We start from the raw sequence: 16,477 nt of genomic DNA, 5'->3' as shown, positions 1-16,477 counted from the left end.
CTTTATGAACTAATAAACAGAAATTAATGTAAATGGTTTGCACAAATTATACAATACTTTATATCTTAGGAGCACTGGAAAATATACTTTTTAAACAGTTTTAATAAAATTTTTATACATACTTGAATTTACTGTTAATTTTAAATGTTCACTGTTTATTACATTGCATATTAGTGATTAGAAAATGGTAAATGACTATAAAGTGTAATTCTACAGTTAAATTACACATAAAAATGTGCAGAATCATAAAATATGTTTATCGTAAACAGGTATTTGACGCCCACCACAAAAAATTTAACTTTTTCAAATGATGCTTTATTCTTTTACAACATTTGGCCATTAAATTGCACTTTTTAAAACTATATTTCCACAATGAAATTGTTGTTATTTTACAAATTTTAAATGTTTGATTACATTAAAGATAATAACTACTAAAATCATACTTTTAAAAAAAGATTTAGTGTTATGATGTTTTATAATCAACACACTGACTGTTGATGAAATTCACAGTGTGTGTTTCAAGCAACAGTCGTGTTGTGACGTCACAAAGCCGTTCCTTCAAACGGTATGACGACACGTTTGACGTCACGGTTGGTAAGGTATAAACAGGAGTCAGACAATCTAGCTTCACTTCATTTTGTTCGACAGAGAAACAACAGTGAGGAGAATCGAGAAGAATGGCCTTACAGAGAAACTCACCGGAATCACACACCCAAATGATCACCATTGAAACCCTCACTGCACGGATCTGCTCCTTCTTTGAAGGAATCGGATCACAGCAGATGCACTTGCTGGTCGAAGGGAACCCGGACCACCCCACTAAAGTCCTGCTAGCAGAAATGCTGTTGGACATTATTCACATCTGTGTCCAGTCAACCCTGGAACATTTAGGGAGGACACAGACGCAGATGTGTGAGGAAGACGTGTCGGCTGCCGTAGCTGACGCTCTTCCTCGCAGCTTCGCGGAGGCTTTAGAAGATCCGATCAGCAGTGACCTGACAGATAACCTGAAGGAACTGCTGGTTGAAGAGGTGATCGACAACCTCAGATCTTCATCCTCCAGTGAAGATTCTAGCCCCAGACTGACGCCTCCACAGCGGGTCAGCAGTATGGTTGATGAAGCCATCAAAATGATCCACAGCTCTGCTGCTGGAAGCGGACAAAGCCCAAAAGATTTAGAGGCTTTGAGGAGTCTGAAGTCGGACCTCATCTCTCTGAAATCCACCGACAGCCTGGATACGACCATCGAGAAGGTGGTCCACAATATCATCCAGAAGACGGTGGATGAAATGACGGAGTCGCTCACCCAGACCAGCCTGATCTCATATAGTTATGAGATAGAGAGGCACATCAGCGAGGAGACGGACAAGATCTCCTCGCACCTCTCCTCAGTCCTGGAAGCGCAGCTGAATCCTCCGTGTGTGGAACAGGACGCCGAGGAAGTCGCCCCAAAAGGAATCGTAGGGAAGGTGAAAACCTTCCTTGCGAAAATGTTTGCGAAGGCGCTGATGTTCCGCACGTGGGGGCGCTTCGAGAAGAAGGTCCACAGAGACCTGAAGAGGTACAGCAAGGAGGCGACGGACGTCCTCGTCGAAGCCGTGGAATCTCTGCTAGAGGTCCACGAGGAGACAAAGGAGATTTGTTTCCTTAACATTCCCGAAAATCAGACGCTGCATTTCACGCAGGCTCTGACAGACATGCTTTACGAGAGGTCCACGGAGATGGTGATCCCTGCGCAGCTGCGCAACAGAGACCGTCGCTACTCGGACATCCAGTACCGAGTGGTTGTGTTCCTGACGCTGGTCCGCTGGTGGATGACCACCCTGATGGTGCCGTACACCAGACAGGTGCTGTGTGCTCTGATGGACGGCTTGTCTCCGCTGACTTCTTCTTTCACCAGCGAGGAGCTGTTTCCTCCGTGTCCGGAGCTGATACCGGAGACGGTCGTGGAAACACCGGAGACGGTCGTGGAAACACCGGAGGATGAGAGAAAAATCTACGTGGCTGTGACCGTATATCAGATTGTCGCCAGGCTTTTCCTGAAAGCTAAGATGCCCTGCTCCTATGCAGAGCTGAAGGTCCACTTCAGGTGGCTGGCAGAAGATGTTTGGTCGCGGCTGCGGGAGAAAGACATCAACATGATGGTGGACAGATCTGACGAGCTGCTCAAAAGCATCTCCAAGGATCTATTGAAGTGGTTTGGCGGAATGTCGAACGTCCTGGTTCTGCTGGAGCTAAAGGCTCCGCAGGTCTCCGCCTGCATGGCTGCGTCCATAAAAAATAACCTGCAGAAGAAGCGTCCAGCGATCTGCCGCTTCTTCTGCTCTCTGGGCAAAGCCTTGACCAGACCTTTCAGACGAAACAAATGAACCACTGAAGACTGGTTCATTGTTTCTATCTGAAACACAGATAAGGGAATAATCAGGGGTTTAGTTAAAATAATGGTTTATAGTAACAGTAGTTAGTAATAGTAAGAATAACAACAGTAGTAATGTTATTCATATGATTAGTATTAATTTTAAAAATATCTTTCTGTATTTTTTTTAAAACAATTATAAAAAGAACAAAAACTAAGAGCACAAAAATAAACTAAAAAAAATAAACTAAATCCTAATACTAAAAATAATAAATAATTCCTTGCATTCCAATAGGGTCTTCGCACCATTCGGTGCTCGGACCCTAATCATCTAAACTAAATCAAATCGTAATACTAAATAAACTAAATTAAATCATAATAAAATCAAATCAAATGAGTCTTTATTGTCATCAATATCACATGAAGCAGTGTTTCTCCAGTATCCAAAGAGCAGATCAGCAGTTTATTAATGTGACCGTCGCCTGTTGTATGAAGCTGTTCATCAGTCTGGTGGTTCTTCCTCCGATGCTCCTGAAACACCTGCCTGATGGCAGCAGTTCAGACAGTTTGTGGAGAGGATGTGAGGAGTTCCTGCACAGCAAATTTGTGGAGTGAAAAATCTGGTAGTTACAGTTTTTCTCAGTCGCTTTGGTACATTTCTCGAATCATCCTGGACATTTGCAGAACAGTGCATTTCTCAAAACAATTCGTACAAATAGAACAACACCATGGATTATCTGCAAAAGCCAGTCTCTTGCTCAAAATCCTTCGTTCATCTCTCAAAAGTAAACATCTGTGTCAATGAGAATAGAATAGAATAGAATAGAGTGTGCTTTATTGTCATTATACAGTGTATAACATCAGAATGATAAGCCCTTGTGTTATTGCGTGGATCAGACAGTCAGATTGTTGAGTCATGTCATTCTAACAGTGTTCTCTGGAGGGATGTTCTGATGTAAACTATGGCTAAAGTTTTGATGACAGTTATTGTAAATTGTACGTTACACCTTAGTGTATGCGGCAGATTAATTGCAAGAGACTGGACAAGATTTACATTTACGCTTTTACTGTTCGTATCATAATCTGTTGACAGACCACGTCATTGAGATACAGAAAGGAAAACAGCGCTGCATAGCACAAAGAAAAAACAAACAAGCAAAAGTAGAAATGTGAACATAGGACAATCTCCCGAAGGCAAACTGTCCATGCAGTGCTGTAGGAATTCCAGTGCAGTCTGACATTCCTGTCTGTTGGGCCACAAATTCTCATCCACATCACGAATATCTTCTCTTGTGTCTTTGAGTGATTTCAGCATTTGCTTCCAGATGGGACCTGCACACGGAGCTTTTATTTCCATAGACAATATATGGTTGTTCTGCAGTGACTCATAGCATTAACACTTTATTATTATGTTGGCTGTGTGCATCTGCTGCTTTTCGAAGAGTTGGGATGGTTGAATGTTTCTTTTCTGCATGTTACCGACTTAAACGCACCTTTTACTATAGATGAAAATGTAGTTTTTAGTGCCATTGCAAATTTGTGTTTTGCATTTATGATAAATGTATCAGTTCCTGTGTGAGGGGTTTCATATTACTTTATGAGCATACTGACAGAGGGGGCAAAAGTATGTATTGTAAGTATGGAAATATACATGCATTGCTTAATGTAGTGATTTTCAAATTCATATTTAATGACCTGCATTCATAAAGTGCCTTTTTAACTCTACTTAGGTTCTACATAGCGCTTTACAAAATTATTCTCATTTACTCAAAAAAAACAACAAAAAACCCCCCACTCACTCTAATGGAGCAGCAGATGTCCATTTGTATGCTTCTCAAACTAAACTGCTTTCACAAAATTGAAAACCAGCATGTTTTTATTTACTAATAAAAAGTTATTGATGTTCTATGAAATTAGCAGTGACAGTAACAATACATAATCAATATAAAAGGATAAAAAATAGCAATGAACAATCTGCTATGCAGAAAACTGCATGCTGACACCAATGGTTATAGAAGGAAAGGCTTTCCCTGCAGATGAGCTACTTCCAGACTTTCCCTGTGTACTGTGCCAAAATCACACTCAAACAAATGAAATATTCATTGCAATACAATACTGGCTATACATGGATGTGTATCTGTGTCCTCAGATCTTTACGTGAAGCTCTATGTGGTGAATGTTGCCGCCCAGAAGAGGATAATCAAGAAGAAGACCAGAGTGTGTCGTTCCTTTAACGAAACCTTCCGCTTCTGTATGAACCCAACCGGACACTCACTGCAGGTATACGCCCATCCTCACCACCTTATATACACACACACACACAATGATGTTTGCTCCACAATACTGACAATCTCTAATCATTCATACACTAGCAGCTAAAGAATGTGAACATAGTAAATGACTGGCTTGAGAGGAAGTAGATGTAGAGATCTTTTGTATGTGAATATGAAGCTAGAAGCTTAGCATGAAGACTGGAAATCAGCAAACAAGGAGCATGACAATTAAAGGGTAACTCCATCTCAAACCATCAAATGTTTCCAACAATTTCTGCTCGACAACCTCTGATTTGCCTAAAATGTTTACAGCTTAAAATGTAGGTATTTATAAAGACATTTGTAACATTTCAGCTCATTATGTTACATACTTACCAAATTAAACAAAAACAACTTTCTATTATTTTTTGTAACTTAGAATTTAATATTGACAACATATTATATATGTTTTGTTTCATGTTACTGTGACATGGAACTACATATGGCTCAGGAAATATCATTTGTTGACTTCTGCATTATCAATGTTTTTGGTCCTAAGTGCTCCAAGATGGAACTTACTCATGACACCTCGAATTTTTTTCATATTTCTCCTCACCTATAATCACAGACTATTTGATATATTAGTCCAATATTGCAGATTCTATGTTAAAGGCATGATTAGAAATAACAGTAAAAATTTCAGGCTTTTATCTTTAATAGTTAAAATGAGTGTTTGTCATCCAAATATAGCCTTATGTTTCAATGTGCAAAAAAAAAAAGAAAATGAAATGGGCAATTTTAAAAAGTGTATATCTTATAAAGTACACTAGCAGTCAAAAGTTTAACACACCTTCTCATTCAGTGCTTTTTATTTATTTGTATTATTTTCTACATTGTAGATTAATACTGAAGACTAACACTTTTTTATTAACAACACAATTCCATATGTATTCTTTTATAATTTTGATGTCTTCCGTGTTAATCTACAATGTGTAAAATAATTAAATATAAACCTTTGAATGAGAAGCTGTGTCCAAAATTTTGACTGGTAGTGTATATAAAATTAAAAAATTCTAGATACTATTTTAAATATCAATAGTTTATTTAAAAAAAGAGTTTCAGGCTAATCCAAGATGGTCAAGCAGAAGATTCCTGATATAGTTGGATTATGTTCCTTTTGTCGTTGCTTACGCTAACATTACTTGTAAACCGACAACTAAATAAGGAAAGGAAACCATCCTTTCCTTATTTAGTTGTTTAAAGCAATGCTATTCTAAGGTTCCCCATAGTTTGAGATAGAAGAACCCAAAAGAATTGCTTTAGATATACACTAAGTTCTTGTAAACCTGCTGTATTCCTTTAAATACTCAATCATACGTTCTTTTGTTTTCACACCAGCTGTTCCTAGTGTGTGTGTGTGTGTGTGTGTGTGTGTGTGTGTGTGTGTATGTGTGTGTGTCCAGCCTCATTAAAGATCGTCTCAGCTTGAGGTAAAACCAATTTTTAAGGGCATTAACACCAGAGCATCGTGTTTATTGGTTGGTTAATTTTAAAAAATGTTCTTTCTCAGCTACACACACACACACACACACACACACACACACACACACACACACACACACACACACACACACACACACACACACACACACACACACACACACACACACACACACACACACACTGATTATGGATGAGTTCTACAGCAGAGTTCTAGAATCTTTCTTGTGTTTTTCAATTATCTGTTCATCTGATTACTTTCAAACTGGATGTGTGAGTCTCTCGGACTTTGAGGAAGTACAGTGTTGATTTTATTTCTCTATTTTAATGTGGAACACCTTGATTTGGCTTTTCCTTCTTTTTTTGACAAGAATATAAAGAAAAAGAACTTTCCATTGAGCCAAAGATGCATCGACTGAACCCTGGTTTCAGTGGGGTAAATACTGATGCACTCACTAATTTCACCTTTTATATTGTTTATCTCTTGACAGTATTTTGTTAAAATCTGTCTTCACTTTGACACGGAAGGGTCATATCTTTATAAATGCTTCCTGACTCACTTCGACTCTCAGGATTCAGTGGAAATATTTGGAATAAATGTCTCAGAAGATAAGACAAAATAGGCCTCTATTAATCCAGCAGTGAATATGTTTGCATTGTTCCAACAGCAAAGATAGTGCAAACATTTTGAAAAAATAGTACAAAAATACCGAAATAACCAAAATAATACAAGATATACTTAAGTACTGATAATAAGAATAACGTTATTGCACATGCCAATGTTATTGCACAGATTCTTTCACAAATGAAAATGTTGACATAAGTATTAATATTGCACAAGTTGTTATCTATATTGCACAAATTTTATTTAAACAGAAAAATACCGATGAGCACATGTCCTCCTCGTATATGTACACAGAATAATATTGCACAGGATATTATAAAAGTACAGAACAATCATCATATTGAACAGAATAAAACAGCAGGACTAATCACAGCATAGAACATTCCAAAATAAATCCAACAATGCGAAAAGTAAAAAGTCAGATTATCTGTGAAGACTCATAAAAACAATGAACTCTCAAAAATTCCTCTTCAAAATATTTAAAACTTGATGATTTAAGATAGTCTCCTCTGAAAATAGTCCTTGGAATATTTAGAAGCAGCATCACCTGAAAATAAATCAAATTCAGTTCATTTTCAGAATCTTCAGAAACCTGAAAACTCTGAAATGAGACGTGAAGTCTTCAGATCTGATACACACACATGCAGAAATATTATATGTTGTTTTTTTTTGTTTGTTTTTTTTGTTTTGTTTTTTTAGAGGGGGGTAAGAAAGGAAGGAAAGGACAGGACAGGAAAGGAAAGGACAGGAAATGAAATGAAATGAAATGAAATTAAAGGAAAGGAAAGAAAAGGAAAGGAGGAATAGGGGGTAGTGGGGATGGATAGAAATAGTCATTAACCAATGTGGGTTTTTTAGAGCTGATGTCGACAACATATCTGTTTTTCTTTTTTTTTTTTTTTTTTTTTTTTGGTTCATTGAGAAACTCAATCACCGATTTGTTGAACGAACATCATGAGAAGCTATTTGCGGACAGTAACCTGCCATTTACAGCGAGGCCTCTTCCTAATAAAGGATTAGTTTCACTGAATACTATACAATACTAATATTAGCTGTGATGTCTGAGTGTCACGGGACACTTTCTTCTCTGTTTTCTTAATCTTTTTTATTTTGCCCACTACGGTTAATGCCTTATGAACTAATTAGCCGATAGACAATACCAATTATCAAGAAATAATAAGTGGATAGGTAGTAGTGGTAGGGGAGTAGGGGGGATGGGGAAAAGACAAGAAGGAATAGAGGATGAAGGTGAGAGATGTTGGAGAGGTGAGGAGGAAGGAGGCAGAAGGGGTGAGGAGATGGAGGAGGAGGAGGAGGCTAAGCTGAGCTACCAGCAGCCTCCTCCACCTTCCTGTTGCTCTTGAACCAACTCCAGAAGCTCTTCTTCTTCTTCTTTGCCTTCTTCTCCTGCTCCTGTGGTTCTTCTCTCTCCTCGATCACCTCTTCAGTCTTTTTTTGGTTGCTCTGTCTGTCTTTGGTCCTCCTGAAAAACTCCTGAAAAACTCAACATGGACAATATTTTTCCAAGTGCCCACAGGTGTTTAAATACTAGAAAAACAGTAGTGATTCTACATGATAGAGATGTTTTACTGCTTACATTTTCAATTTGTTTCCCTACTTGTCTTCTTTTTCCTCCTATTTGTTTGGTGTAAAACACACACAGTGATTCAGACAAATAGTTGCTGAATTTTTATCACATGACTGAGTCAACAAGGATCCCAGAATATGTAGTTTTTTACAGAATTATTTTAGTTCAAACAAATTTTTTATTTTTTTTTTGCCAAATTCTTAAATGAGACATGCAGAATAAATTACTTTTGAACAAATATTACAAAATCTGATTTATTTTTTCTGATGGAACTCTAAGTTTCACGTGAGTAGTTTGAGAAAATCAGAAGCTGAAAATTTGTAAATTATTTCTGATTGTTTTTTTCCACCCAAGTTTATATTCATTTTTATATAATTACACAAACCAAGAAAAACAAATGAGCAAATAAAACAGTTGAACAATGCCTGGGTAGTAACAGAGCATCTACATCATCCTTCAGTCCTATTAATCATAATTTTCCCCTTGCTCTCTTCCAACGTTCCCATTTGGAGTCCTGTATTCAGTCCACTTAGTCCACTTTTGGTCCATTTGTGCTTCCTGTAGTCTCAGTTTGTGAGTTAGTTTTTCCATTATGTAGATTTCCTCAGTTATTTTCAACCATTGATCTTTTGTTGGTGTTTTCCCCCAGTTTCTTGTTATGGCTTTTTTACATGCCACTAACAGTATTTTGATTCAATGTCTGTCATTTCCCATCACACTGTCTTCAGAGAAATTACAAAGATAAAGCACACTGCAGCTCAAAGGGATCTTATAACCCATTATTTGTTGTCGCTCTTCACATACACTTTCCCAAAACACGGTTATTTCCTGACATTTCCAAAAAACATCTACATTAAGTTCTCCACATTCTCTCCAACATTTTTGATGTCAGTTTAACAGTTTATTTTTAATCTTTGGCGTAATAAAGAAGCGTGCCAAATTTTTCCAGGAGAACTCTCTCCATATCCACGAACTAGTGGATGAATCTTCCACATATTAAATCAATCATTTGTAATCTGCATATTAAGTTCCTTCTCTCAGTTATGTTTTATATAATTAAATAAATAATTAAATAATTTAAATGATATATAGATATCTTTCGTTACAGTTCAGGAAAAATGGAAATCCAAACTCAGTGTACCTGAACTAGAACATGCACAATGGGAACCTATTCACCATGAGGAAATGATTGTATGTTACTAAAATTTAATGGGTTAAATAAGTCAGTTTTTGAAATATGTTTGATACAGAATTGGTTTTAATAAAAGCTGAATGTTGAAAAGTCATCTCTTGTCTGAGCCATTTCTATGCTATGCTATTTCCCGGGGCTTTCATTTTGAGATGTGACATTTTTAAATCATTAGTTTTCAGCAATGTTATCACTTCATATCATCACATGCTCTGATATCAATTTTACAGTAATAAACTGTTTATGAAGATTACAGTACAAACAGTAAAATAACAGTATAATGGCACCAAAATACTGACAGTAATATACTGTAAGCATAAACTCTGAACATCATAATACTGTAATATTTTTTACAGTAATAAACTGTTGCTGTAGGATACGGTAGGTTTACTGTAGAATAACAGCATCCTGCTGGCAACTTTTGCTGCCAGCTCTTTACTGTGAATTTACAGGGAAATTTCTTAGAGTGTATTAAACAAATTGAATATTAACTATCCCAATTCCTAGAATTTTGTACACCTGTAAAAAGCAATAAAAAGCAAATTCACCTTTATGATTTTCTGATTCATGAAATGATACAAGATATCTATCTATCTATATCTATCTATCTATCTATCTATCTATCTATCTTGAAAAACACAAAAATCTATCTATCTAAGACAAATTTATTGATTTAGCATCACCTTTGTCAAAATGCAACAGAACATGTGAATAAATGTGAAGTCAACTGGAAGAAGTTCATGACAACAGTGACTTCTAGTCTTTATTCAGGCAGGTGATCAGAATATATGGGACAGAGAACTTCTGCACTGAGGAATCCCATCGTCTCCATGGTGCACCACAATAACATACATGTGGCATTTTTTGAAGCATCCAGGGAGCCTATATAAAGGCTGAAACATTCTGAAATGTCAGAAAACAACTTTTTCACCTGCTCTTGGACTCGGATCGACCTGTTCGAAGATCAGCTGCGGAAAGCAAAAACTTGAAGACAAAACTTTTGGAAAGCAAAGACCTGAAGAGGAAACTTTGGAGAACAAAGACCTGAAGAGGAAACTTTGGAGAAGGAAGACCTGAAGAGGAAACCTTGGGCCAAAGAATACCTGAAGAAGAAGACCTTTGTCAACCGACTCTTGTTGGATCCTTGAATCGAGGCTACTTAAAGACCTGGAAATGGACATTCTCTCTCTTAGTTCTTGTTAGCGGCTAAATGCTTCAGAGGTGAGACGTGTAACACTGAAAAATCTGAAAGCATCACAACAGAGGAGTGGCAGGTCTGACGGCTCAACAAGGAAACAATGAAGCTTTAAGGGTGAGAGCAGCTGCAGATTCAGATGAGATTTACATTGAGTGAAATGAAAATGAAGCCAGATTCTCTGGTTATAGACTTCTGTTAACTATATCAAAAAGAGTTCTGAACGAACAAGTTAAAAAAACATCTTTAATATAAATAACACTGACACGTCACAGCAGTGCTCTGCAACCAGAACTGTTTATCTCAGTCTAAGTTGACATGGTCCTGACTCAGAAGGTGATTTCACTTCACATTTTCCCATCATTAATGTATCTCTGATATAGAAATGGACCCACTCTGCTCTGTTTCTGGAGATTCTCCACAAGAGGCTGCTTTGTTCTGCTCCAACTAAAGTACACTGTAAAATACAGACAGTCCACTGTGGTGTCACTTAACATGTATGTTTTCACAGCAATCCTCCATGTGCAGGTCAATATTCACAGAAGTTACTTTCTCACACCGTGACTCTTCATTCTTTTGTCCACATGTGCAGCAAATAAGTTCTTGTCCACAGAATCCCTTCTTAGTGGTTCACTGTAAATAATATTCAATTGCTGCAGAAAAAGCAGCAAAGCCTCCACATCCCAGGACTCCAGCCTTCAGTCCAGCTGCAAAACAGAAACACAAGAGATGTGAGGACAACAGAAACACGTGTCCTTCAGTTTGAACCATCAAAGCAAATAGAGCAGGTTACATACCTGAAAACCCGATGGCTCCACCAGTCACACAGCTGCTGTACACAGCGTTCTTCCAGTCAGAAACACCTCTGTGCTGCAAATACAGAACAGGTACAAAGAGATCTTACAACTGTGAACTTGAAGCAGATAAAAAAAACTATGACTCTGATTAGAAGTACTAGTTAGAATATTATTAGATGTGTTTTTTTCCCAATGCTACTTTGAAAACCAAACACAGTTTAGCACCAGAGGGCGCTATGGGATCTCTGAAGAGGTTCAAAACAGAACTACTGTACCATCATACTACTCAACATGGATCACTGGATGGTGTTACTGAGCAATATGAGATTTCCTTAACCAGACCTTCTATAATTATTACCGGAGTTTATACTCAGCAACAGTTAACCCAAACAAAGAAGATATTCATAATTTTCTCGACAATCTAAACATGCCCAAGCTAAACGTCAGATTACAGAGACATATTAGATGCTCCATTGACTATCAAAGAATTACAATGTGCATTAGACAGTATGCCAGCAGGCAAGGCACCTGGTCCTGATGGTTTCCCTGCTGAATTTCTTAAACATTTCTGGTCAATGTTAGCACCCCTTTTCTTCAGGACAGTGACAGAGATTAAAAATAATGGTTATATAAGTTCGCACATGAATACAGCTGCAATTAAATCATTATTGGAACCAGATCCTGCGCTTCCCTCTAGCTATCGACCTCTGTCACTAATCAACACCGACATCAAAATTATCTCAAAAGCTCTCGCCTCTAGGCTGGAGAAAATCATCCCGTCAATAATTCACAGCGATCAAACAGGATTTATAAATGGCCGACACTCCACCAACAATATCAGAAGACTTCTAAATCTAATCTCTTTGATGCAACGCCACAACAAAGAAGCTATTGTTATGTCACTGGACGCAGAAAAAGCCTTTGACAAAGTTAATTGGTCCTTTCTCTTCGCTGTGCTCCACAAATTTGGCTTCGGAGAATCATTTATTCAGTGGGTATCAGCTCTGTACAACTCACCCAAGGCTACAGTCACCACTAATGGGATCACTTCACAAAGCTTCAGTCTGCAAAGGGGAACGAGACAGGGATGCCCACTCTCTCCCTTATTGTTTGCAATCTTTATCGAACTATTAGCAACAGCTGTACGTCAGAACACCGATATCAAAGGTATCTGCGCTCTGGAGTCTGAACACAAAACAGTCAGTCCAAGGACTGATATCTTCTAAGTTCCTGAGTAGTTCTCTGTTAGTTTGAACCTTCAGACAGTCTGAGGACTGAAATCTTAAAAGTTCTTGAGTAGTTCTCTGTTAGTTTGAACCTTCAGACAGTCTGAGGACTGAAGTTTTAAAAGTTTCTCAGTACTTCTCTGTTAGTTTGAACTTTCTGGTTAACAGAAGCCTTTAAACTTGTGACCATGAGTCTTGATTTCACATTTAGACCATCCATCTGAGTTCTTCTCAGACCTTCACCTGTGGGTTTTTTAGAAATCCTCAACAAACTTTGATTCTCTTCACTGAACAGTAAAGTTTGTGGAGATCAGAAGGTAACATTAGTTTGATAAATGCCTTCAACTTCTAGTAGACTTTATCTGGAAAGCAGTTTTCTGAAATGAGTTCTTAGTAAATCTATCCACAATCAAACCAAGAACATAGAAAGAGGAAATGTTTGAAGAAACAACTTGATGTTTTCGTTTCAGACTAGAAAACGCTTGAAGACCTTTATCTGTTTTTGCTCTTTTTGATCGTTTTATTGTCTCTTCTGTTTAATTTGATCTTCTAAAGTCTAACTGGTGTCTTTTGAAATGTTTTGTCTTTAGTTTGATTCTTCTTAAACGTTTAGTTTTGCTCTTTTCTCACCTTTTATTCTTTTCTAATGTCTGATTTGATTTCCAAATGTTTTGTCTTTTTAATGTTTGTTTTTTCAAATGTTTTATCGGCTTGTTTGAGTTTCTTTTTCTTTCCCAATATTTAATGTTTTGATTAAATCTTCAAGATTTTTCTTTTTAAATGTTTTACCACCTTTTAATGTTTAATTTTCTTTTTAAATGCTTCCTTGTATTTTCTGTATAATTCCTATCAGAAGTTTTATTGTCTTTAAGATGTAATTGTCTAATTAAACATTTAATTTTTTAATTAAATGTTTTGTCTTTTTTTTTTTTTTTTGGCCTTATTCAGCTTTTTATTGGATAGGCGTAGTGAGAGACAGACAGGAAACGGGGGAACAACATGCAGCAAAAAGCCACAAGTGGGAATTGAACCCAGGACGCTGCGTCAGGAACCAGCCCTTGTACATGGATCACCCGCTTAACCCACTGAGCTATACAAGGACCTATGTTTTGTCTTTTTAAAGGTTTAATAATCCAATTAAATGTTTTGCATTTTTTAAAATGTTTAAGATTCTTCTTGTTTAATTGTATTTTTTAAATGTTTAATGATGGAAAATATTTTATCTGTACTTTTGAATATTTGTATTTTAAAAATTGTGTTTAATTTCATAATGACATGTATTGTACCTTGTTGAATTATCTCATTCGATATTTTGTCTGTTTAATAGAGTTAAACATTAAATTACATTAAATTATATTAAACAGACAAAATATCGAATGAGATAATTCAACAAGGTACAATACATGTCATTATGAAATTAAACACAATTTTTAAAATACAAATATTCAAAAGTACAGATAAAATATTTTCCATCATTAAACATTTAAAAAATACAATTAAACAAGAAGAATCTTAAACATTTTAAAAAATGCAAAACATTTAATTGGATTATTAAACCTTTAAAAAGACAAAACATTTAATTAAAAAATTAAATGTTTAATTAGAAAATTACATCTTGAAGACAATAAAACTTTAAATAGGAATTTAACAGAAAATACAATGAAGCATTTAAAAAGAAAACTAAACATTAAAAGGTGGTATATGTATATATAATTTAATTGTATTTAATGTTTAACTCTATTTAACAGACAAAATATTGAATTAGATAATTCAACAAGATACAATACATGTCATTATGAAATTAAACAAAATTTTTAAAATACAAATATTAAAAATTAAAGATAATATATTGTCCATAATTAAACATTTAAAAATACAATTAAACAAGAAGAATATTAAAAATTTTAAAAAATGCAAAACATTTAATTAGATTATTAAACCTTTAAAAAGACAAAACATTTAATTAAAATATTAAATGTTAATTACAAAATTACATCTTACATTTCTTAAATTTTTTTAATAATAAAACTTTTTAAAAGTTTTATTGTATTAGTTTTTTCCCTTTGATTTAATTGCTTTTTGTTATGTAGTTTATTTCTTTAATCTTCTTTTTCTGTCAAGATTTTAACCCCAACCTTAAAAATGAAATAAACCCTTAAATCACAATGAAAATACTTCTGTTGTCACAATCATGAGTTAGTCAATTATTCAGTTTATCAATTCAACTTTATTTGTTTAGCACCTTTTACACAGATGACAAAACTAAACAAGGAAAGAGAAAAACTATGATTAAAACTCAAAAACATTAAATAAATAAAAAAAAAAAAAAAAAAACATTTAACATGGTAATAAAATATGTTGTGTCCAGGGGATGGAGGGAGTTTATTGAAGTCTTCTTGGGCTCACATGGGAAATCATTTAAAATATAAACTTGATATTCAGTCTAAGGAAACTGCAGAGTGACAGAAGAACCAACAATATCTCCTGTTTTCTCCTTTAATGAGTCGACTCTTCTTGTGCTTTCAGACCAAAGAACTACAGACTCTTCACAACCTGCTCAAACTCTTGGTACAGGACCTCACCATATGGGTCAAGAAGGTTTCTGTCTGATTTCTACTCTGAAGCTCACCTTCTCCTGCTCAAACTGCTGACAAATGTTTCTGCTGCTCTAAAGTCTGCTCTCCAGAACTTCCTAAAAACTCTCAAAGTCTCTTCTGCTGCAGGTTGCTTTGTAGAACTGTTCCAGAAAACCTCACTAAACCACATGGAGGAGCCTCAAGATAGTCGTCCAAATGAAACCGTACAAAAACCAAACTAGCACAACCCAAATGCTAAAGTCTCCTGCAGCCTACCAGAGAACCTCTGAGAACAGAGAATCAGGACAGGAACTCTTACCTTCTGGACACAACTCAGCTGAACCAAATCCACTAATCACTGCACACATTAGCACCATGTGCTAACTGTGGCTAAAGAACCTCATTTACCAAGACAACTATCCAGTACAAAGCCCTAAAACACACCAAGAAACACATTAAAGACGATTTTACTGCTGGAAGCTGCAAGCCAACGCCTAAAGAACAAACTGAAGCACTGGAGCCAAACCCGGTTCACTGGTGAAGAGAAACAGAGGAAATGTTTGTCTGCAGCTAAACAAAGCAGGAAGACACTGAGCTGCTCAGGTGTTCCTGATAAAACCAAGCAGCCACCTGGACAGCCAATAGGAGCACAGCTTCCTGGAAGTCCAGAGGGCGGGGTTAGTGAAGGAAATTTAGTTTAAAGTTGAAGCAGAAAGTTAACAAAGAAAGTTGAAAACCACCTTCTGATACCTGAAATCTCTGAGTTTTCACACAAAGAACACCTGAACATGTCAAACTGGTTTCATAGTAGAACCATCATTGTAAAAACGTCATAGTATGGTGTGTTGCTCAAAAAACATTAGGACCTGGCTGTCAGGGGACAAACATGTAAGAAACATGAGAACAGAGAGAACCCAACCAGTAGGTCACAGTTTATCATCCCCCAGTCATCTCCTGAAGTCCATATGGTGAGAGACATCAGTATCTGGTTGTTAATTTACCAGAGGATGCTTATAATCATGTTTAAAATGATGCCACCTCTTTTCAGACAGAACCTGTGATAATAAAACAATACATATTTTTAGTTCCGTGTTAATAAAGCACTTAAAGCTTTAAGTATGGCTAAATGCTTTTTTCAAAATTAAATATATCACTCCTTAGGTGGTAGTGGCC

At 36.3% G+C, this 16,477-nt stretch overlaps 1 protein-coding gene across 1 annotated transcript; it reads left to right on the top strand.

Annotated features, from left to right (window-relative positions):
* The first annotated feature begins 636 nt into the window (after window positions 1–636).
* LOC129347836 (uncharacterized) lies at window positions 637–9,607 on the top strand. Its single transcript, XM_055006273.1, has 2 exons — window positions 637–1,847; window positions 4,506–9,607. The coding sequence occupies exons 1-2, from the start codon at window positions 678–680 to the stop codon at window positions 4,515–4,517; spliced, it is 1,182 nt and encodes a 393-aa protein (XP_054862248.1). The 5' UTR covers window positions 637–677; the 3' UTR covers window positions 4,518–9,607.
* Window positions 9,608–16,477: the final 6,870 nt, after the last annotated feature.

The sequence above is a fragment of the Amphiprion ocellaris genome, chromosome 21, assembly GCF_022539595.1.
Source record: "Amphiprion ocellaris isolate individual 3 ecotype Okinawa chromosome 21, ASM2253959v1, whole genome shotgun sequence".
NCBI classification, from domain to species: Eukaryota; Metazoa; Chordata; class Actinopteri; family Pomacentridae; genus Amphiprion; species Amphiprion ocellaris.
Note: the sequence above shows the minus strand (reverse complement) of the source record. Positions and strands in the feature narration are given on the sequence as shown.

Bases quoted from the DNA above. Each gene is read 5' to 3' on its own strand.
- LOC129347836 (XM_055006273.1), top strand. From the start codon at position 678: ATGGCCTTACAGAGAAACTCACCGGAATCACACACCCAAATGATCACC.